Source organism: Pogona vitticeps, chromosome 4 (genome assembly GCF_051106095.1).
Source record: "Pogona vitticeps strain Pit_001003342236 chromosome 4, PviZW2.1, whole genome shotgun sequence".
NCBI lineage: Eukaryota > Metazoa > Chordata > Lepidosauria > Squamata > Agamidae > Pogona > Pogona vitticeps.
The window spans coordinates 111,902,876-111,925,052 of NC_135786.1; the positions used below are offsets into that span (position 1 = coordinate 111,902,876).

The 22,177-nt window shown below is 39.5% G+C and overlaps 1 protein-coding gene across 5 annotated transcripts in view; it reads left to right on the forward strand.

Moving 5' to 3' along the window:
• Window positions 1–362: 362 nt before the first annotated feature.
• Window positions 363–22,177, forward strand: part of TPR (translocated promoter region, nuclear basket protein) — a 60,415-nt gene continuing 38,600 nt past the window's right edge. For all 5 annotated transcript variants that reach the window (XM_072998112.2, XM_072998113.2, XM_072998114.2 and 2 more), the window contains exons 1-14: window positions 363–549; window positions 3,866–3,970; window positions 5,367–5,440; window positions 7,500–7,596; window positions 9,192–9,295; window positions 9,858–10,022; window positions 11,268–11,360; window positions 11,629–11,709; window positions 12,278–12,365; window positions 13,473–13,613; window positions 14,593–14,684; window positions 17,160–17,357; window positions 18,810–18,917; window positions 21,259–21,485. In XM_072998112.2, coding sequence (XP_072854213.2) covers window positions 399–549; window positions 3,866–3,970; window positions 5,367–5,440; window positions 7,500–7,596; window positions 9,192–9,295; window positions 9,858–10,022; window positions 11,268–11,360; window positions 11,629–11,709; window positions 12,278–12,365; window positions 13,473–13,613; window positions 14,593–14,684; window positions 17,160–17,357; window positions 18,810–18,917; window positions 21,259–21,485 — 1,724 coding nt within the window. In that variant the 5' untranslated portion in view covers window positions 363–398. The remainder of the gene's footprint in view (window positions 550–3,865; window positions 3,971–5,366; window positions 5,441–7,499; window positions 7,597–9,191; window positions 9,296–9,857; window positions 10,023–11,267; window positions 11,361–11,628; window positions 11,710–12,277; window positions 12,366–13,472; window positions 13,614–14,592; window positions 14,685–17,159; window positions 17,358–18,809; window positions 18,918–21,258; window positions 21,486–22,177) is intronic.

Here is a 22,177-nt window from a genome sequence, read left to right on the forward strand (position 1 = left end):
TTAAAGAGCATTTTACACGAGCAATGTACAGTACTGTAGTTTCGCAAACAATAGATATCGGTCACAAGCTCCTGTTGGTTAAATCCCTGTCTTGCGAAAACTAGGTTTCCACGCTTTTCAGGGACAGACGTTCTCCATACAAGACCGGTCACTTTCCGTGTCTCATAAAGCCATCACATCACTCGGGTAACTGTGTTCGGTGTCTTCAGACAGGCAAGAGCACTCTACTTTTTTTTAAAAGCCTTCTAGCTCTGCGTTTCAACAAGGCCGCCGTCATTGGCCCGCGCGTCCGAGCAGCCCTATCGCTCCCGCTTTCCTGCGGCCCTTCGCAGGCGGGCTTTGGGCGAAGCGGGCGGGACGCGGCTCCTCCCCCCTCCCCCTCCGGCGGCCTGTCCAAAATGGCGGCGGTGCTGCAGCAGGTCTTGGAGCGGGCCGAATTAGCCAAGTTGCCCAAAGCCGTGCAGGGGAAGCTGGAGCGCTTTCTGGCCGATCAGCAGAGCGAGATTGACGGCCTTCGCACCAGGCACGAGCGCTATAAAGTGGACAGCGGTGAGTGAAGGCCAAAAGGGTGGGCGGGGAACGGGACTGACCCTGGCTGGCTGGATCCAGCGACGCAGCAATGCCCGTGCCTGTGTAGACAGTCCCGGCCGGGGCCGGTCAGGGAAGGAGGACGAGGAGGGCGCGTAAGATTTAGTCCGCCAAGAGATCCCTTCATCCAGAAAAAAAAACCCTTTTTCGCTGACGAGGTGTATGGACCTTCCCTTCCAGCCGTTTGCCTAACAAAGCAAAAAAGGGGCGAAGGGGAACTTTGGGCGCCCGATTATAACACCGTGAAAAGTTTATGCCCTAGTATCTCTCGCTTTTCCAATCTGTGGTTTTGTTTTGTTTTGCTTGTGAGCTTGAAGTGGCGCCCCAAGATTCACCACCCAGAAGCCGAGGCAAAAGGTTGTGTAACCCTTAGAATTAAGGATGAGGGCGCCGCTCAATACATTCTCAGCCTGGAAACTATTTTCTGTACTGTAGCTGTACAGACCTCACAGAGGACCTCACGCTTTCTCATTTGATCAGGGTTATTTAAGTAGAGAAGATCGTGTTATTGCTATAATAAAGTAATTTCAAGTTTCATGATCTGCTGCCAATCACCCAGATCTGTTCCATCCTGATCTGCCTTCTGCCCACTCTTAATCAAATAGTATAGATAAGTATACACATGCATATACATATACAGACGTACATATACAGTATAGATAAGTATATGGTAGGTGACAGTACAGTCCACTAGTATATTATATGAACAATTGTGGCAGTTATGTAAGTGGAAATAGACTGATCAGTAATTCTGGGATGACAAAGCATGGCCATACACATTTTACAGCTGTAATCGTTGTTTTTCCTTTGCAATGTTTATATACAGCCTAATGGTTAAGGTTGTACTTAATATTAAAATGTTAAACTATAAAAATGCTGAAATACGAACATGAATGCACAATGTTTAAAAAATAACAGAAGATACAGTAACCCCAGATTTTTAAAAGCATTGCAAGAGTTTAATTTTGAAAGTGTAATAAGTTCCTTACCAGATGTTTGTCTGGTAGACACCAGGGAACACCTCTCTGTTGGTATCCCTACTATTTAGTACGCAAGAAGAATATCATAATTGAGGTCCAGATATACAACCGTTACATTCTTTCTAAGTTAGGGTGGGTGACTAATTTTTGCCCCTCCAACGCCTGGAGCTATGGCAGTCCTGAAAATGATTTTTAAAAACTATGAAAAAATTTAAAAAAATCAATGTTTCTGGAAGTATTTTTGTTTTTGTGTGGCTGGAGAAACTATCCCATTTTTTGCAAGTCTAGCATTCCTGGATGCTTCAAGCAGCAGAAAATAACTCCTTTCAGCAGAATATTTTTTTTGAATCCAGGAACGTTACTCTGCCGTGGGGCTTTTATTGCCTCTACTTTAAGCCAGTTGTAACAAAAATTCAATAATAATGCTTTTAGAGCTTATACAGATTGGTTATTCAGTGACTGATCAAATAGCATTTTAGCTTTTGTATGATTGTCCTATCACACTCAGTTCATAGATAGATATGCATTCTGCCCGTACACACAGTTTTCACCTTAAGGGGTTTGTGGACTGTCCTTGAAACTGACGTCTGTCTTCTCAACCCTATACTTTCCCTTGAAGTGTAGTTTTGACTTTTGTCTGGAGACTTTTTTCCCACTTCTTGTTTGCAGTCCAGGCTTCGGTGTCAGGATTGCAATGTGGAATGAGAAACTGGAGGAATTATGTAGTACGTCCCTGTGGCATCCACATATTGCCAGCAACTGCATTTTACAAAAAGCCTTCTAGAGTAGCATTTTCCTAAGAGTAATGTTTCACAGGTGGAGTGTTCAGAGAACACAGTATTTGTGCACAAGAATATTGAAGAAGAAAATCCCTGGATCAAGTGTAGTAAATAAGAAACAAGTGGATGCCTTTCCACTGTTATATAGTCAGTTGTTGTCGTATTTAGAACTTGAAATACACAAAAGTAATAAATCTATACACAGATACATTGGTAAGTAAACTTTCAGTGCTTATAGAAAGATCAGTCATGATGATTGTGTAATGTTTCCTCAATGTGTCATAGCTATAGGCAGTAAGACACCCGTATCTGCAGGATCAGTCTGCATTTTCACTTATCTGCTGCCTGAAAGTATTAAATAAGAAGCCAAGAAATAGGTATTTATTTACGTTTCCAAGATATATTACCAAAACTGGCCACTAGAGGAAACCAGGGACAATGCACTCTGTGAAAGGTGAGGGGAAATGATTTTTTAAAAATATGTGCTAATTTATCACTGATGCAATGAATCACTTTGTTTAAATTTCAAAAATTCTTTTCTTTGCCTCTCTGTGTATTGCCGACTGATAAACTGCTGGTGGTCATGGTTTTAATTGGCAATACACAGCCAGGCAAATAATTATTTTAATAAATTTAAATGAAGTCATTCATTGCATAAGCAATTATCTAGCAGACGTTTCAAACAAAATCATTTCACTTTCCTTGAACCTCCACAGAAAATCAGGGAAAGGCTTAACTTTCTGATAGCATTAAGTGGCTCATAAGCCAGAATACCAGAATTTGACATGGGAAGGAGCTACAAGGCTCTAGTTTAGTCTGTTCCAAGTAACCACACTTACTGGGAGCAGACTAAACATCAGCCCTCCAACTCCCACCAAAATAGTAGAACCCCCGACAGCGGTCAAAAAAGTGCAGGTTGGGGCAAATTGGTCCACTCCTGTGACGTCCACATGTGGACACTAGAAAAAAAGATCGGACCAACCTGACCCATGAGCACATCAGACAGCAAGACAAATGTACGTAGATAGCCTCTAAGGAAATTAATAAGCCAGAGTGTATCTTAGTAAAATAAAATCAGCTGTGCCTTTTCCTTCACTGCTGTTGCAATGGTGTGCTCTTGTCCTTTCCCCCAATGGTGCATTCTCTGTTTGTTACTTCTGAGTATATGACATTCAGTATTTGTCAGTCTTTTGTCTTATTTAATGTAATTTCTTTAAGGGGAGAAGGAGAATGGGTGAGCTGCTTTTAGTTAGAGAGGGGTAAATGACGTCAAAAATAACTCCTTCTGAAACCTTTGATGAACTCTTATTATGCTTTTCCAGTATGCTCACTCTTCCCCAATTTCTGAGAAATCTTGGAAGCCTCCAGCTGTTAATTCAAGAAACAAAATAGTTGGGTTCATACTGGTGCTGTCCTTTTCAAAAGATGTACACATCCTTTGAAAGATGCTTGTGGGTGATAAGTCTGATTTGTGCAGCATGTTGAAAGAACAGATTTTGAATAGTGTTTTTTTCCCAGAGCAACAATACTTTGAAGTAGAGAAACGACTGGCTCAGAGTCAAGAGAGGCTTGTGACCGAGACACAAGAATGTCAAAATCTCCAACAGGAGCTGAACAAACTTAGTAAGTATATTATTTAAGACTGTAATCGGAGTTGCTGGATATTATTGATTGTGCACATTTTGGGATCATTGAGGCAGTCTGCTGGCAGATCTCAGTCTGAACTAGCCAAGACTGACAGGTGACCCTTGACAAATCTGCCACTGCTGCCAATGTCTATTTATATGCATTTCCAAGATATACAGTGGTGCCCCGCATGACGACGACCCCATTAAATGACTAAAACGCAGGACGATGACTTTTTGCGATTGCTATAGCGAATCGCAAAACAGGCATTTCAATGGCATTCTGCTTCACGACGATTTGGTCCATGCTTCGCGGACCGTTTATTTGCACGACAATGATCTTTATAGCTGATTGTCGGCTTTGCAAAATGGCTTCCCCCTGTTTTCCGGACCCATGCTTTGGAAGATAGCGATTAAAAACAGCTGATCGGAGCTCGCAAAATGGCTGCCTTATGGAGGATCTTTGCTGGACGACAAGGTATTTTCCCTATAGGAACACATTAACCGGTTTTCAATGCATTCCAGTGGGGAAACTGTTTTCGCATGATGATGATTTCGCTGTACAGCGATTTCAGGGGAATGAATTATCGTCGTCATGCAGGGCACCACTGTATTACCAAAACTGACCACTTTAGGAAACCAGAGACAATGCACCCTGTGAAGGGTGAGGGGAAATGATTTTTTAAAATGTCTGCTAAATTATCACTGATGCAGTTAATCACTTCATTGCGACATTGGGATTTATTTAGAAAGATTGTTGCCCTGTTTAATTGTATGCTGACATTGTGGCTGAGCCAGAGAAGTTTGGCTGTGGCATTAATTGGCTTCTCCTTTGCCCTGCTCAAACTCTACCTTTTTCTTAGCTTTTCTATTGGCAGAGCAGTTCTGCTGGCAGAGTGCTCTGTGACACTATTCTGAGATCAGCTAGCAGAAGGGATTTCTGCCTGCAGAAAACACTTGAGGCAAATCCTAGTTCCCAACAGCTGGTGCATCTGGATCTCACTATTATTGTAACTGTGTTAAATTGTCATGATTTGTTTCATTGTGCCTGCTTCCAAACCTCAAAATCCAGAACTGAAAATCCAAATACAGAAAATTGAAAGTCAGCCTATGACTTGAATGTAACTCCCAGATGGTGCTAGCTAAGATTTGCACGTAAAGAAACATACAAGGGGACACAGCAGATGGAAACTTTTTGATAGTTCTACTTGTCCGTACAGTCTGCACTTGAGACTCATTTGGAGTAGGCAGGCAGCTGTTAGATCCTGGCATTATTTCTGGATTAAGCTTTTAAATCTGGATGGAGAAGGTGGATTCTTTGCTAAATTTCCTTGATACTCTTGAATTTCTTTTCATAAAAAGTTGAAAAAGGACCTTTATTTTGACCTTTCTAGATGAGCAGTTGAAGTCACTGACTGAGAGAAACAAAGAACTAGAAGCTGCTCAGGAACAGAATGCAGCCATACAGGTATAGCCACTTAATTGTATCAGGGAAGGGAGTACTTTGAAATTCAGCAACATGGAATGACAATAGTGTTTGTAGTGAAAATGAGGTGGATTTGCTTCCTTACAGTTAAATATTGAGAATATTGCTTGGGAGAGACTTCTATGGCAATTAAATAGCTTTTCATTGTATATAGAATAATACAGTGTGTTTATGCTGTAAAAAGCAAAATCTTTTTTGTTGTTTTTTGTTTTTGGCTCTTGCTAGATTCCCTTGGGATGCTTGCATCCTGCTTGTTGACATTTACTGCATGCAGTTTTTGAGGTGACCTACAGGAGTAGTACCTTATTAGATAAATTCACTCTAGTCTAGGAGAAACGTATGAGCAACTTGAGCCATCTTAAGGTTGACATTTTTAGTCCATCGTGTCTGACTCTAGGGGGCAGTGCTCATCCCGTTTTCAAGCTGTAGAGCTAGCGCTTGTCCGAAGACAATCTTCCGTGGTCACATGGCCAGTGTGACTTAGACACAGAACGCTGTTACCTTCCCACCGAGGTGGTTCCTATTTATCTACTCGCATTTACATGCTTTAGAACTGCTAGGTTGGCGAGGAGCTGGGACAAAGCAATGGGAGCTCACTCTGTCACGTGGATTCGATCTTACGACTGCTGGTCTTCTGACCCTGCAGCACAAGCTTCTGCGTTTTAGCCCAGAGCGCCACCACATCCCTTTGAGCCATCTTAATCAATATATTTTTAATACAGTGGTGCCTCGCTTAATGAGCGCGCCATTTAACGACGAATCCGCATAGCGACGTCACAATTGTAATTGCAAAAGTGATCGCATTGCGATGTTTAGATAGGGAAAATCGCTTTGCGATGATCGTTAAGCGTTTCGCTTACCGATTTTCGCATAACGATTTTTTTAAACAGCTGATCGGCGGTTCCAAAATGCCTGCCGGATGCCCAAAATGGCCACGCGCAGCGTTTTCGCGCCCTGCCCTCGCTTACCGAGGGCACGAAAATGGCGGTGCTATGGGGAAACTTCGCACAACGGTGAGTTTAGGAGCCATAGGAACACATTAAACTAAGTTTAATGTGTTTCTATGGCGTTTTTGGTTCCGTATAGCGATGTTTCCCCATAGCGACGGTTAATCCAGAACGGATTAACCTCGCTATGCAGGGCACCACTGTACTTATTTTTAAAGAAGGGAACTAGGCATACCTCTCTGAGAGGAACATTTTGCAAGGCCAAGCTATGGCAAAGGCCCTGTTGCTTGTGCCTGCCAAGTTGATGGACCTGAGAACAGACTTTTTGAACAAGGCTTCAGCGATCAGTCCTAGGGCCTGGTCAGGGCACTTTGTACAATAAGTGCAGTACATTGAATTGGCAACAGTACTTAATCAAGTATTCAAGTTGTCTGGATTTTTCTAACACTGAGCAATTGTATATCTGAAATAGAAAATAGCTCCAGATTATGAAAGCCTTGACCAAGTTTGGGTGTGTGTGTTAGTTAACTGTGCTCATAGGACTTCATTTACTGAATTTGCTTGTTCTTATTTTGTTAAAATAGTTCTGATTGATGAGTTATGGTATAACAACTGAAATCCTGATACATACCTTAGAGCTGTGAAAGACCAATGTAAACACCTGCAGGAGGGTGATGATGTCATCAGTGAGGCCAGTTTTCAATAATTTAAAACTTTCTACTTCTGCCCCATGGCTTTTCTCACTCCTGTGCAATCCATTTCATCATGTGGAAGCCATAGGAGCCTGGGGATGGAAGAAGAAAGCTCTTACCAAAAATCTGCTAGTAACCTAACACAGCATGATTTGGTAATTAAAGACTACTTCATTTGTCCTGTGGCTACTATGCAATGAGTAAGAAAAGCAATGGAACAGAAATAGGAAGTTCTTAAGTACTAAAAACTGCCCACTCTTGGTGACATCATCACTCTTTTGCAGGCGTTAAAGTTGCGTAACAATTTCAGCCACTATTTTCACTGCATTATAACACATTGTATGGCATAATTTATGAGAGCTTTAGCAGTCTGGGGCATTCATTTTTGATTTTTCTTTTAAGAATCAGCTTACGAGAGCAAAAGAAGAATTGGAAGCAGAGAAGAAGGATCTCTTCCGAACAAACGAAAGAAGAGCTCAAGAGCTGGAATACTTAAATGGTAATATTATGTGAATGGAAGGGCCTTGTACATAGACTTCCTTAATACTTTAGTGGTTCTTGTTAAGAAACATGTGGTACTAGCAATGGGAACTCTTTAAGATATGCACCTTCAGGCTGAACATCTGAAAAGGAATTCAGTTTCTGTATAGGTTGACCCTTTAATGTCTTGAGAATTCTAAGTAGGGTAGTGAAAACCAGAAAGGTTGCACGCAGAACCTGAAAGATCTGATTGTGGCCAGTTTGTTTTAATGTCTGTGTAGTTGATATTAATTTCACTCATTTCACACGCTAGCAAGGTTGTGATCAAAATCCTCCAAGGTAGGCTTCAGCAATATGTGGACCGAGAACTCCCAGAAACACAAGCTGGATTTTGAAGGGGCAGAGGAACTAGAGACCAAATTGCTAGCATGCTCTGGATTACGGAGAAAGCCAGAGAGTTTCAGAAAAACATCTAATTCTGCTTCATTGACTATGCAAACGCCTTTGACTGTGTGGACCACAGCAAACTATGGCAAGTCCTTAAAGAAATGGGAGTCCCTGACCACCTTATCTATCTCCTGAGAAATCTATACCTGGGACAGGAAGCAACAGAACTGGATATGGAACAACTGATTGGTTCAAAATTGGGAAAGGAGTACGACAAGGCTTTATATTGTCTCCCTGCTAATTTAACATATGCAGAATACATCATGCGAAGGCTGTATAGGAGGAATCCCAAGCCAGAATTAAGATTGCCGGAAGAAATAACAACAACCTCCTATATGCAGATGATACCACTCTGATGGCAGAAAGTGAGGAGGAATTAAGGAACCTCTTAATGAGGGTGAAAGAGGAGAGTGCTAAAAATGGTCTGAAGCTCAACATGAAAAAAATTAAGATCATCTTCATTAGTCCCTTTACCCCCTGGCAAATAGAAGGGGAAGATATGGAGGCAGTGACAGATTTGACTTTCTTGGGCTCCATGATCACTGCAGATGGAGACAGCAGCCCCGAAATTAAAAGATGCCTGCTTCTTGGGAGGAAAGTGATGACAAACCTAGACAGCATCTTGAAAAGCAGAGACATCACCTTGCTGACAATGGTCCGCATAGTCAAAGCTATGTTTTTTCCTGTCGTGATGTATGGAAGTGAGAGCTGGACCATAAAGAAGGCTGACCGCTGAAGAATTGATGCTTTTGAATTGTGGTGCTGGAGGAGACTCTTGAGAGTCCCCTGGACTGCAGAGAGAACAAACCTATCCATTCCGAAGGAAATCAACCCTGAGTGCTCACTGGAAGGACGGATCCTAAAAATGAGGCTGCAGTACTTTGGCCATCTCATGAGAAGAGAAGATTCCCTGGAAAAGTCCCTGAAGTTGGGAAAGTGTGAAGGCAAGAGGAGAAAGGGACAACAGAGTACGAGATGGCTGGACAGTGTCACTGAAGCTACCAACATGAATTTGACCCAACTCCGGAAGGCAGTGAAAGACAGGAGGGCCTGGTGTGCTCTGGTCCATGGGGTCACAAAGAGTCAGACACGACTTAACGACTAAACAACAACAATTTATTATTAAACATTTTACAAGTGTCTCAACTTTTTGTGTTTGTTTTGTAGAGGAAGTTAAACGTTTGAATGAGAAACTCACAGCGGCAAATACTGCAAAAGTAGAGCTACAGTTACAACTTGATGAACTTCAGACATCAGCCTTTTCTGTAAAGGTGAGTGTTAGAAAGCTTTCCAGCAACAAGAACTTAGAAAGGAGTTACGGATTACGATCATTTATGTTTCTGCCTTAATTTAATACGTTTTCAAAGGTCATTTATAGAACAGTCATATTTTTTCTCACATTGCATGGTATAATTTATGAGCATTCAAGCAGTCTAGGTTATTTCACAGCATACTGGTAATGGTTAGATGGCTAAATAATTGGTTTACCAAAATGGTGGAGAGCCATGAATGGATTTCTTTGAGGAGGTTTATTCTGCTTAAACAGCAGTCCTGTTTGTCAGAGTAAGCCTCACTCAGTTCAGTAGAATTTACTTTTGAATAAAATACATAACTTGCCATTCTGACTGAACCCCACATTGAGTCTTAGGTCTCAATCTGAAGGGGATTTGAGAGCCTGCATGGCTGGGAAAATTGCCTAAGCACTTATCTCAACAAGCGTTGCGAGTAGTAGTGTGTTAGTGTGTTTCTTCCCTTCAACTCCTCTCTCTTTCTCTCTCTGTGTGTGTCTGAGTGAGTGAAATCTGAATTTACATAATGAAATCTTACTTCTAGCATCGTGAGCAAAGATGGGAACAAGAAAAGGAATTGTTACAGAACCAGAACACTTGGCTGAATGCAGAACTAAAGGCAAAAACAGATGAACTCCTGGCTGTTGCTCGAGAAAAAGGAAGTGAAATCTTAGAGCTTAAGTGTAACCTGGAGAACAAGAAAGAGGAGGTAAAACAAATCAATTTCTTATTTTAATTAAAAAAATTAGAAGGCTCCAGTGAAGGTAGTAGTAGATGCCTGTACATATTATCTGTCTGATTAGGAATCTGTTCCCAAATTGAAGTGTTTTTTATAAATTCAGTTTCTGCTTTTGCCTTCTGGGTTACAAATAATTGAACAGACAGAATAAGGAGGTGAATAGTTTGACTCATTGTGTGATACTAAAGTGATAATTCTGATAGCATCCAATCCTAAAATACATTTCACCACTGAAAAATTATACACATGGTTTCTCCCTGCCTCCACCCTTCAATTTAAATTTCAACCTCTGAGTCTCTGAAGAGGCAAACAAAATAAAAAATATTTTGGGAAAATACCAGATTTGTTTTTAAGACATTGTTATATTGCTATTACGTGGCTATGTATCTATGTCTGTAAATACCAGGAGGGCTTTCTGCAATTGTGGGTAGCTAGTGAGAAGGAAAAAGTGGATGGAGAGGCTGCCAAGAATAAAGGATGAGGTGCTTTTTTAGTTCAAACGGAAAAGAACAATACAGAGTGATAAAATAGAGGCTGCTAAAATTCTCTATGGCTTGTAGAGATCGACTAGAATAGGCTTTCCCTTTTTTTTTTTTTTTTTTAAGTGCCTGGACAGGAATGACATTGAAATTGTAGTAGTAAACCTACTGAATCAGCCCAAATGCCTGTATAGTCCAGTATTCTATTTATACATTGGCAAAACATATACCTGTGTAAATCTCATAAGCTGGACATGAAAATACTCTCCCACTCGTGTTCCTCAACTACTGGTGTACAGAGGAATACTCTTTTTAATGCTGGAGGTAATATAGAACCATCATATCTAGTAGACATCAAAAACTTTATTCCCCATGCTTTTGACTAATTTCCTTTCTTTTGGTGGCAGTTTCCATAGTTTAACTATGTGATGTGTGAAGTCCTTCCTCTTGGAAGCATTTCCTTTAACCAGAAGTAGATTTCAGAAAGGTGCTATGTAATCATTAAATCTGATATGGTAATGAACGAATAAAGATAAGAATAATAAATCTGTTAGTTTTAAAAGTTTGCATCACTATTTTTTTTCAGTGCAACAGCCTTAACGTAATGTACAGCTTTAAAAATTACAGACACAGTATTTCATTTTTTCAGAAGAGTAATCCGTACCAAGTCTTAATACTTCAAAAATTGGTGCTGTTAAGTGTGATGAAGCATATATGTGTTGCATCATTCACATAGGTTTCCAGGCTGGAAGAGCAAGTCAGCGGATTGAAACAATCAAATGAAAATCTGCAGAAACATGTGGAAGATCTTTTAGTGAAACTGAAGGAGGTAAACATGCTTTGCTTTGCTTTTCACTTTACAGCATTGTAGCAATGCTTGATGTAGTTTCTGTCTTATTTATTTCACGTATAAGGCTGTACTTATTGCAATTTTGCAAATAGTTTCAATGTAATACTAATAAGGAATGGATTTAAATTATATTGGGCTTCATTATATATGGTTTTTTATTGATACTGAATTATTAGTGCCAGTTTCTCAGTTAATGGAAGTGTAATTGTTTGTAGATTAACTGCACAAAATATATTTATTTTACCAGGCAAAAGAACAGCAAGCCAGCATGGAAGAGAGGTTCCACAATGAACTAAATGCCCACATCAAGTTATCTAATTTATACAAGGTAGAATTTGAAAAGTTATAATTAAATGTGCTACTTTGAGAACTTAAATTTAAAGGCCAATGCATTTAGCAGTGTGATCCCATACATGCTATCCAGAAGCTCTCTTGGTTTCAGTTAGTCCAACTACCATATAAATTAGTTTAAGATTGCAACCAAGCCTAGAATGTTCTGTTGATTTAAATGTTGTTTACTGGCAAAAGTTGTTCCTCAACTCTTAACCATGATTTAAAAACTAGGAAACATGTAGAGGGTACGGACTGGGCCTGCCTCTTTTGGGTTTTTTAAACCATTATCCGTGGCTACAGTTGGCTGAATAATAGATTTGTCATGATTAGCAACATTTCCAAATATGAGACACAACTAGGCATGGCTTTTTCTCCACATCCTGAGACCTCAGAAAGCACTGAAATGTTTTTATTTCTCAGAGCTATTTTTCTTAGATATAATTATTTATTAGAGATACATAAACTATTTCAGATTTCCTATCCATTTGGGCTTCTTGTCTGTCATGTGTTCTTGCTAATCTGTTTGAATAAATAGAGCTTTAATTAAAATACATTTTACTTAGAGTGCTGCTGATGATTTGGAGGCAAAAAGCAATGAGTTGACTCAAGCTGTAGAGGAGCTCCACAAACTTCTGAAGGAAGCAGGTGAAGGTAAGGAACAGACTGTTTTACAAAATTTAAAATATTTGTTTCTGTTATTAGTAATTTGTTCACCTATCTTCTGTAACTATTGTACCGAGGGAGAAACAACAATGGCTGAGTATCTTTGAAATTTATATCCTATAGAAATATAGCTTCATAGAGTTTCAGAAATTGGTGATTCTATGCAAAATAGCAATAAAAAGTATTTAAAAGAATACATAAAAGCAAAAAACAACAAATGATATAAAAAGATGTCTGACCCATCAACACTACTGCCCATTTCATCAATCACCTTACATTTCATACAGCACCAGTTTCAAAAAAAAAAAAAAAAAAGCTTGCTATGCATGGGCAGGGGAGGAATTAACACTTTGGATCTAGCTGATTAGATCCAAGCATATATCTTCACATCATTCCATATATCAGTAATAACATGGTCAGAAGTGTGATAGCTACATCCACCATTTTGAAGACAAATGGCCTCATGTTAAGAAATCACCATAGACAATGGCCAAAATCTTGTTGCTTAGCTTGCTTAGCATACTAAGTTGGACTAGAGTAGGCCTACTGAATCAATGAGGATTTTGTGAATCACCTGCACAAATTCCATTGATTCAGATGGAACTGCAACTTACCAAATACCTATTGATTCAATCACTATAACAAGCAGCAGGATTTTGGCTATTATCTGTTGTGTCCTGATTCACACAGCTCTGCACAACATCATATATACAGTAAGCTTTTAATTTGAGGCAATTAACCTCACTGTTTATGTTATGCCAGTATAAAATTCCAATAGGACTTTGGCTTTGGTTATTGTAGCGGAACCCCCACGTCATGCCTGTCCATCATTGGAAGTTCAACGGGAAGAGCCAATGATAATACAAGAGGGGCGGAAACAAGAGGAGCGTTGAATAGACAGTTAGAGAGATAGTTGGGGATGTGGAATAGCAGTTAGGGTTTAGGAGAGAGAAGAGGGAGTGTGGCTGCTATCTCCTGGATTTAGCTGAAATAATAGCTAGGTTGTCTTGCAGTGGTGTGCAGTAGTGGTAGAATGTGTTGACTGATTCTGAGCTTCCAAATTTGTCAGCAGTGTTTCTTTCCTCTCATTCTCAGCAAACAAAGCAGCACAGGAACGTTTGGCAGAGATGGAACAAACAAAGGTAGCAATTGAGAAAGAACTAAAGGAAAAGATCAGCAAGCTGGAGAAAGAGTTGGAAAATGCAAACGATTTACTTTCAGCCACCAAGCGTAAAGGTATGATAGCACCTAGGAAATAAGCTTATAAAAATGTGAAGCTTTCCCATTGCAAGTGCTCCTACTACTCTGTAGTTTATACTGTTCTTACATTTGGAGAGCCTTGGATACTACTTACCTTTGTATCTTTCCGGGCATGAAACATAGAATAGGGTAATTTTTATCATCTGACCTATTTGCCACGCATGATTGTAACTTTCTTTCACAATATGCTTTTCTGCCTTGTTTGGGGTCTTTTTTTTTTTGTTTTTTTTTTGTTTTTGTTTTTTTTTGTTTGAAGGCTAAGAGCACTAATAAAGTCAGCATGAAGATTACCTGAAGTCTTAAGAAACCTTAAAAACTCTGAGAAAACTCGGAAGCAAGTGCAGAAATTGGATGTTGGATAGGATCAGTTTTCTCAGTGACTGCACTAAATTCTGATAAGTGGGGTACAAAGAAGCCTAGCTTGATTCTGGGCTTGTGTGCTTCCCACCCTGGCATGACTGGCAGCAGCAGTTCAGAAATGCTTGCCTCTGCTTTTGAATTAACCACAGTTCGTAGTGTCATCTGGGTTCCCAACCTTGGGTCCCCAGATGTTCTTGGACTGCAACTCCCAGAAGCCCTTGTCAGCACAGCGAGTCTGGAGACCTAAGGATGGGAACCTCTGATCAAGTCCAACCAACAGTGACTAATTTGAGACAAAAGTGGTTTCTGAAGTTGGCTTATTATGGTTAACATTAACCATAGTTCCAGGTTTGGGTAACTCATCAAGCTATGGTTCAAGCTTCTGAACCTCTCTGTGTGGTAATACGGAAGGAAGCTGAGCACATGCAGGCCTGACCTGAAGAAGCTAGTCTAGGTTAGGTTCTCTTTATAATGCAGCCTGTGTGTTAATTAAAATAAATGCATGTAGTTTGGAAATCTCAGTATTTTATTTCCTCACTGTACCAGTGATCAAGACTGATCTAAAAACATGAATTCTCGTATTTATATTTTTCAGGAGCCATCCTTTCAGAGGACGAGCTTGCAGCTATGTCTCCTACAGCTGCTGCAGTAGCAAAAGTAGTGAAGCCTGGCATGAAATTAACTGAGGTAGGAATTGATTGAATGTACTGCTTGCAGGTTCATGTTTCTCTTGGTCTTTGCTTGTAGCCACATTCACCTGGACAAGTTTTAAACTTCAAGGAGAAGTCTGGAGTATTATATGATTTTAGTAAGCATGATCCAGTTTCAGAAAGGAAGGGGAATACATTGTGGAGCATTCATATATTTGTTTTTAAGTCAACATAAAATTTGATTGTGGTCATTGTTTGCAAGGATTTAAGGCTTGTTTTATGGCCGCAGTTAGGAAGATGACTTGTGAAGAAAGAAGGTTGTGTTAGTTTCCCTATGTATACAATGTAGTGACTTCAGCAATTTTTTCTCATATGCATGAATTCATGTGCTGTGGAAGGAAGATGTTTAAGATTATTGGATTAACTGCCCTGTTAATCACAAAAAGTATACAGCGGGGTCTCGACTTACGAACGGCTCGACATACGAACGTTTCGACTTACGAACCGCTCTCATAGGAATATATGGACTCGACTTACGAACTTAGATTCGAGTTACGAACTCTTTTCCCCCTTTTTGTAAAGCTACGTCATCTTAGGTTAAAAGGAAAAAAGAAAAAATATCCCCCTCTATTGGCAGAAGGCGGAATAGCAGCTTCCCATTAGTTTCTATGGACGAAAAGAGCAGATACGGATTAAATGGTTTTCAATGCATTCCTATGGGAAATGCAGATTCGACTTAAGAACTTTTCGACCTGAGAACTGCCTTCCAATACGGATTAAGTTCGTAAGTCGAGACCCCACTGTATTTTGCTTTGCTAGATAATCTGCAAGTGATCTTCCAGGTTCGAATATTTTTCTGACCTTTGCTCTGTTTCTGCTCTCTATATGTCCAAATCATTGGTTCTTATTTTTAGCTTCCCCATGCAGCTGGGAAACCATATATAAAACAGCCCATCAGAAAGAGAGACTTAAGATTTGGGACATTGAAAAATGGTTATTATTTTTTTAAAAATGCTTGTCATGATTATTGTGTGGCTTTCTTTTAAGATCCAGCAAAAAAAGAATAAAAGGGGGACAAAAAAAGTGGCTGCAAAGGTGACACTTTTAGTTGAATAGGACCAAGATGCAGTCCTGAGAAGCTCCTTTTGTGGTTTTCAGTAAATTGGACAATTGGCCCTTGAATGCCAAATTGTATAATTAAAGTAGAATTAATCTAAAGGCCCATATTCAGCATATTTAATTTTCTCCATAGGCAGTACCTTAGGATGGTATCACAAACAGCTTTGAGATCAGCAAATGCAACATGTCTCTGCCCAGATAATCCCTTCAAGTATTTTTAATAAGACGTTCTAACACAAAATGATCCAATGTTGAGTCCCTTGTCCTAAATCTAATTTTTTCAGGAGCAAGTAAATTGTTTTCAGTCACCCATACCACCAACTTAAGGAGGAGGTGTCTCACATAGAGGTTTACTATGAGAGTAAGCAACCATATTGATCTATACATAAATGGCTGTTCTTCTTTCTCATAAATTAGAGCAGCAGTTGAAGAAGTCTGTTCCTGGGAAAACTTTCTAATTCAATCTGTGTGAACAAATAAAATGGCTATGGCTACAGGTGCCTACCAGTCCCGGAAAGCTGTATCAGAGGGAATAAAATTTTCCCATGCACCTTTAGGGTTCTTGCTAATACTAACAATTTTATTTCTGTAGCAGTGACAGGAGACTGCATGGGTGCAAGGTTAGATGGTACTTCCATAGGAAGCTCAGTCTTACCATCCACCAGAGTTAAGTCAGTGAAAAATCTTTAAAAATGTTTTTACTAATATCCCATGGATATACAGGAACCAACATCATAGGTCTCATTTTTTGAGGCCATAAGCAGGTGCCAGAACTTCACCATATGTTTCTGAGATAGACCCAAAACAAGTTTGTGTAATGATTCCCTGATTGAGGCAAGGTTCCTCTCACTCAGGAGATGTTTGTACTTATTGTAGAGTCTGAACAAGAACTTAGGTATGCCAGCGGATTGAACCACATAATAAAATGTCAGTCCCTTCTACAAAGTCTTATTTGCCTTTATTATCACTTTCAGAAATAACCCTGGCATCCTCATAGGAGATTTCCTCAGCCTACCTGACCAAATCTCTCTAAGGGAAGAGCAAACCAACATCTTCCCTAGCTAAGCCCCTTCTGGCAGTTAAAACTGTCAGAGACTCTATGTTCGGTCTCTGTCTTGCACCTGATTGACTGTGGCTTCTCCCTGCTGTTAATGGCTGAGAAACTATCAGACAGATGAACAGTTTGCCTGTCTAACATAGCTGGTTATAGGGATCTTTTCCATGAGGGCGGCCTCCTAAAAATGCACCGATAAGATAGTAATGCATATACTGGGAGTAGGATGCAACATGATTCCTAGTCTGGAGAATGTGTGCTAGCAGAATTTGGTGCCTTTTTAAAAGATAATGTGTTGGATATCTTTGTTCTTTATTTGGTTTTTGTCTTTTAATATAGCTGTACAATGCATATGTAGAAGCTCAAGATCAGTTGCTGCTGGAAAAATTAGAGAATAAAAGGATTAATAAGTACTTGGATGAAATAGTGCAGGAAGTAGAAGCCAAAGCACCTATTTTGAAGCGTCAACGTGAAGAATATGAACGCTCCCAAAAAGCTGTAGCAAGTCTTTCTGCCAAACTTGAGCAAGCTATGAAGGTTAGTATAAAATGTAACTGATTCGTATTGTCCTTATTCTTTATAAATATGAGATCTGTTTAGAGGAACAAAGGGTAACTCTCTATGAACACTGCTAGTTAAATAAATTTTCCAAATTATTCCATACAAGCATTTAACCCAAGGGATAATGATATCAAAAATATATTTAGACAAAGAGTACTAGATGTTGAGAGTACTAGATGTTGGAGCTCAAACTGATCTGTTTATTAGATTCCTGAAAATGTCAAATGGTTAGCGGGTACAAAACATCTGCATCAATTTGAAAAATATCTGTCATATCCTATGAAAATGGAACTCTGGAAAGCCTTTACCAGATTACGTTTTGAAGAAATGGAATCAATTATAAAACTGGAGAGATTCCATGGTATACCAGTTCAAGACAGATAATATGTGGGGCACCAGCTGTGGAAGATCTAACTAATATTCTTGACTGTCAATTAGAGAATGCTATCTTGATCCCTTGATAAAGAGAAGGAAGCTCTGTGATGTGAAAGATAAACTGGACTTCCTGCCTCAAGGGACAAACTAAGACACGACCCAAAACGTTGCCCTGTTCGTGATAAAGGCAGTTAGATGCAGGTACTCTGGGCTAAAACCAGTACTGCGCTCCAAAAATATAACAGCATGAACTTAATCTGATAAACTCACTAATCTTAGTGTATCTTAATAAAGTCACAGTAGAAAACCACCTGTAACTGAATGATCTATCTCATTAGTAAAGTATTGATTCAAAGGTATCTAAGGTACTGACATAAAGATACCTAACATGCACATATGTATCTCAACCTAATTTTAGCTGTTTTATTGTTATTTTATATCAGTCTGACTAACTGTTTTATATTGCCATGGTCTTTGACTGGTGCAATAAATATTTGTATTATTAATTTTGAATTGTTGCATTGTTTTTTATTCAGTTAAGTTCCTTTCATCATATTAATAATCTCATGTACTGCTTATTTCAAACCTAACTTTGGTGGACAATTTGTAGCTACATAATTCCAGCCTTCAGGTAATATTCAATTAGCCTGTTGTTTCTTTCTGATAAAACAATAGCAACCAGAATGTGTGTATTTTTGGCAGAGCTACAAAATTTGGGAGTATCATTGGGAACCTCTACTCAGTTGTTCCACTTCAGACTACAAGGGGGGATAATTATTCAAACATTTCTCATATATAAACATGATATACATAGCATGTCAGCATTCTGATGAGCTACTTTTTGTTCTCTTTTCAGACTTAAATGAAGTAGCATTGTTCCGTGAAACACTATTGAAATTGTTCTGTGAAACACTGGTGATGGATGAAAATAAATTATGATTGGTTCTAGAGGATATTGCTGAGACGGCAACATTGCCATAGCTGATTTTGATAAATTGGTTCAAAATGCCAAACTCCTTTCAGTTTTAAGAACTGTATGAATTTTGTTTTCAGGAAATTCAGCGCTTGCAAGATGATGCCGATAAAGCAAACAAGCGTGCTTCTGTGCTTGAAAGGGAGAACCAGAGGCTTGAGACCCAAGTCAAAGATCTTTCACAGCAGGTTAGTTTTTAGATGCCTGGTTCTTTTAGGCCTTTTCTTCCACCTGCAGTAATTTATCTAGGAAGATTCTCTGAAGACAAATGGCTTGAAATGGGGGGTGTGTGTGTAGAGTATAAGCAGCAGTAAAGAAAGGTGTTAATACAACCTTACACTCCCTGTAAAATTAGACCTGAGATCTGATTTGATGCCAGATCATTCTGATTTTCCAGGCAGTTAATTTCAAGGACAAATTCTTAAGAGTTCCAGCCTTTGTGCAACATTTATGTAGTCTTTACAGCTGTAGCCTTGTATTTTTCTTGATCCTATTTTAGAAATGTGTGATATGTAACCCCATGATTGTAGTTGTAAGGAATTCTGTTATAAGATTGAAATAATTTAAAATATAGCCAACAGGTGTAAATGGGATTGTTTGAACTCTTTAAAACAATTGTGTAGAAGAAGAATTTGTGTATGTGGAATGGAGGGAGGGGGGTTGTACTCTTTTCCCAGATGAATACTTCCAGTGTGTACTCCTCCAGGATGAGGATAACACCTTTCTTAAGGTCTTTCCAAGCAAGAAACGTATTTGTGGTGAAGTAATGTTTAGCAGATAGTGGCCAAAATCCTGTTGCTAGAGTAGTCCCAATGAATCAGTGGGGCTTTAGTAAGTCAGCTCATCTGTAAGTTCCTTTGATTCGGTGGGCTTACTCTAATGCGCTCTATGTGGGGCTACCTTTGAAGTTGATGTGGAAACTCTAAGTGGTGCAGAATGCGGCAGCCAGACTCCTTAATGGAGCGAGAAAATACCACCATGTTTCTCCTATTCTGGCCGCGTTGCATTGGCTGCCCATTCGGTTCTGCATTGACTTCAAAGTCTTGATATAAAGGCAAAGGTTCCCCTTGACAATTTTTGTCCAGTCGTGTTCGACTCTAGGGGGCGGTGCTCATCCCCGTTTCCAAGCCATAGAGCCAGCTTTTTTGTCCGAAGACAATCTTCCGTGGTCACGTGGCCAGTGCGACTTAGACACGGAACGCTGTTACCTTCCTACCGAGGTGGTTCCTATTTATCTACTCGCATTTGCATGCTTTCGAACCGCTAGGTTGGCGGGAGCTGGGACAAGCAACGGGCGCTCACTTTGTCGCGTGGATTCGATCTTACGACTGCTTGGTCTTCTGACCCTGCAGCACAGGCTTCTGCGGTTTAGCCCGCAGCACCACCACGTCCCTTCAAAGTCTTGATGCTTACGTATAAAGTCCTAAACGGTTTAGGGCCTCGATACTTTGCGGAACGCCTATTCCCACCAAGCTCTACCTGTGTCACTCGAGCGAGTAAGGAGGTGAGGTTGAGGAGCCTGACGCTGAGGGAGGCCTGGAAGGAAAAAACAAGAAACTGGGCCTTCTCGGCGGTGGCTCCTCGCCCCTGGAACAATCTGCCTCCGGAGATTCGCACGGCCCCTTTGCTGAGTATTTTTAAAAACCAATTAAAAACATGGATATTTAGGCAGGCCTTCCCTCCAGTTAATCTCTGATTCTTTCCCTTTCTCTTTTTCTTTTGTGGTTTATTTTTTCATATTATTATTATTTATTTATTGCCATCTTGAAGAATTGGCTATTTAGTGTAATAATTCTTTTTTATATTTATTGTTATATTATGTGTTTGTAAGCTGCCAAGAGTGGTCGCAGTGACCAGATAGGCGGGATGTAAATAGAATACATTATTATTATTATTATTATTATTATTATTATTATTATTATTATTATTATTATTATTATTATTATTATTATTATTATTATTATTGATGATGATTATGATGGTGGTGATGGTGATGATGATGATGATGTGATTTACTGCACTAAGCAATAGGATTTGGGTCATTCCCTGTTTATTTATAAAACCAAGGGAAAGTAAGTAAAAATGTAGTATTGAATATTAATCTGTTGGGAGAGTTGTTATAATACATAAGGAAATAAAAAATAGTCAGACAACACTGATTCTAATTTTTATATTTGTATAATTGGGGAATGGAACCAAACGTAATGAAGGTGTTGGTTAGGAACACATTGTGGTTGTGGTTCTCCTGAGAGAAGAAATCAATATCTTTGATTTTCTTTCTGTAGCCTACACATAGATATATCAGCTGTTTGAGAATAGAGCTCATGAGTTCCTTAAACATCTTCAGAAGTGTGATTCATTTGTTCTAAACTGGAATATAATCAGGAAATTATCTGTGTAGTAGCCAGTCATATATTGCAGGCATTGAAGAAGATGCATTTTTGTGTGTGTTGCATTTAAGAGTTTGGGATTTAGAAGTGCAGCATTTGAGGCTTCTGTGTTATTTACAATTTATTTTCACCTTTATAGATAAGAGTGCTTTTGATGGAACTTGAAGAAGCCAGAGGCAACCACGTCATTCGTGATGAAGAAGTGAGCTCGGCTGATATCAGCAGCTCTTCGGAGGTAATAAGCCAACATCTGGTCTCATACAGAAACATTGAGGAGCTTCAGCAACAGAATCAGCGCCTGTTAGTAGCTCTTCGAGAGCTGGGCGAAGCTAAAGAGAAAGAGGAGCAAGAAAACACATCATCAAAGTATGTTCCACTTCATCACTGTCTTTAGATGTTCAAACCACCTTGATGACTTTCTTCTATTATCAAAATAATAGTAATTACCATTTTCTAATGAGAGAACAGTGTTAGAAGTAATTCTTTCCCTCCCATTCAGTTAACTGTCCTTTATTCTCCAGGCTAACCTAGTGTTCTTTCTCCTCCATAGAGCTAAGTGTTCTCCGTATCCACCCTGGTGTTCTTTCACTCTCATTTTCCAATCAGATATTGTTTCTCTTTCTCTCTGCTGCTGCTTCTCTCTTTATCCTCCTTTCATTCTTCTCTTCCTTCCTTTCCACCCAAATGTTTGCCCAGTTTTGAAACTGATAAGGCAAGGCCCATTTGCAGTTTTCTTTTCTGCTTTTTGAAGAAGTCTGCCATCTATGAGTGAAGATGAAACTGCAAACAGATTTAAATTAACTAAGCTGAATTGTGGTTAAAAATAAAATAACCTTTATTTATTAGATTTTATTTATTTATTAGATTTTTATCCCACCCTTCTAGACATATGTCTACTCAGGGCGGATTGAGGTCAACCCTTCCCCTGGCCTTATCCCCTAAAGGTTAGGGGCCCCATGTTTCAGGTGTTTCCATGTCACAGTATGGGAACCATGGAGAAAACAGGCTTGGGCACATAATCATTTCTTAGTATAAATGCTTGAAATGCTGGTAGCAAA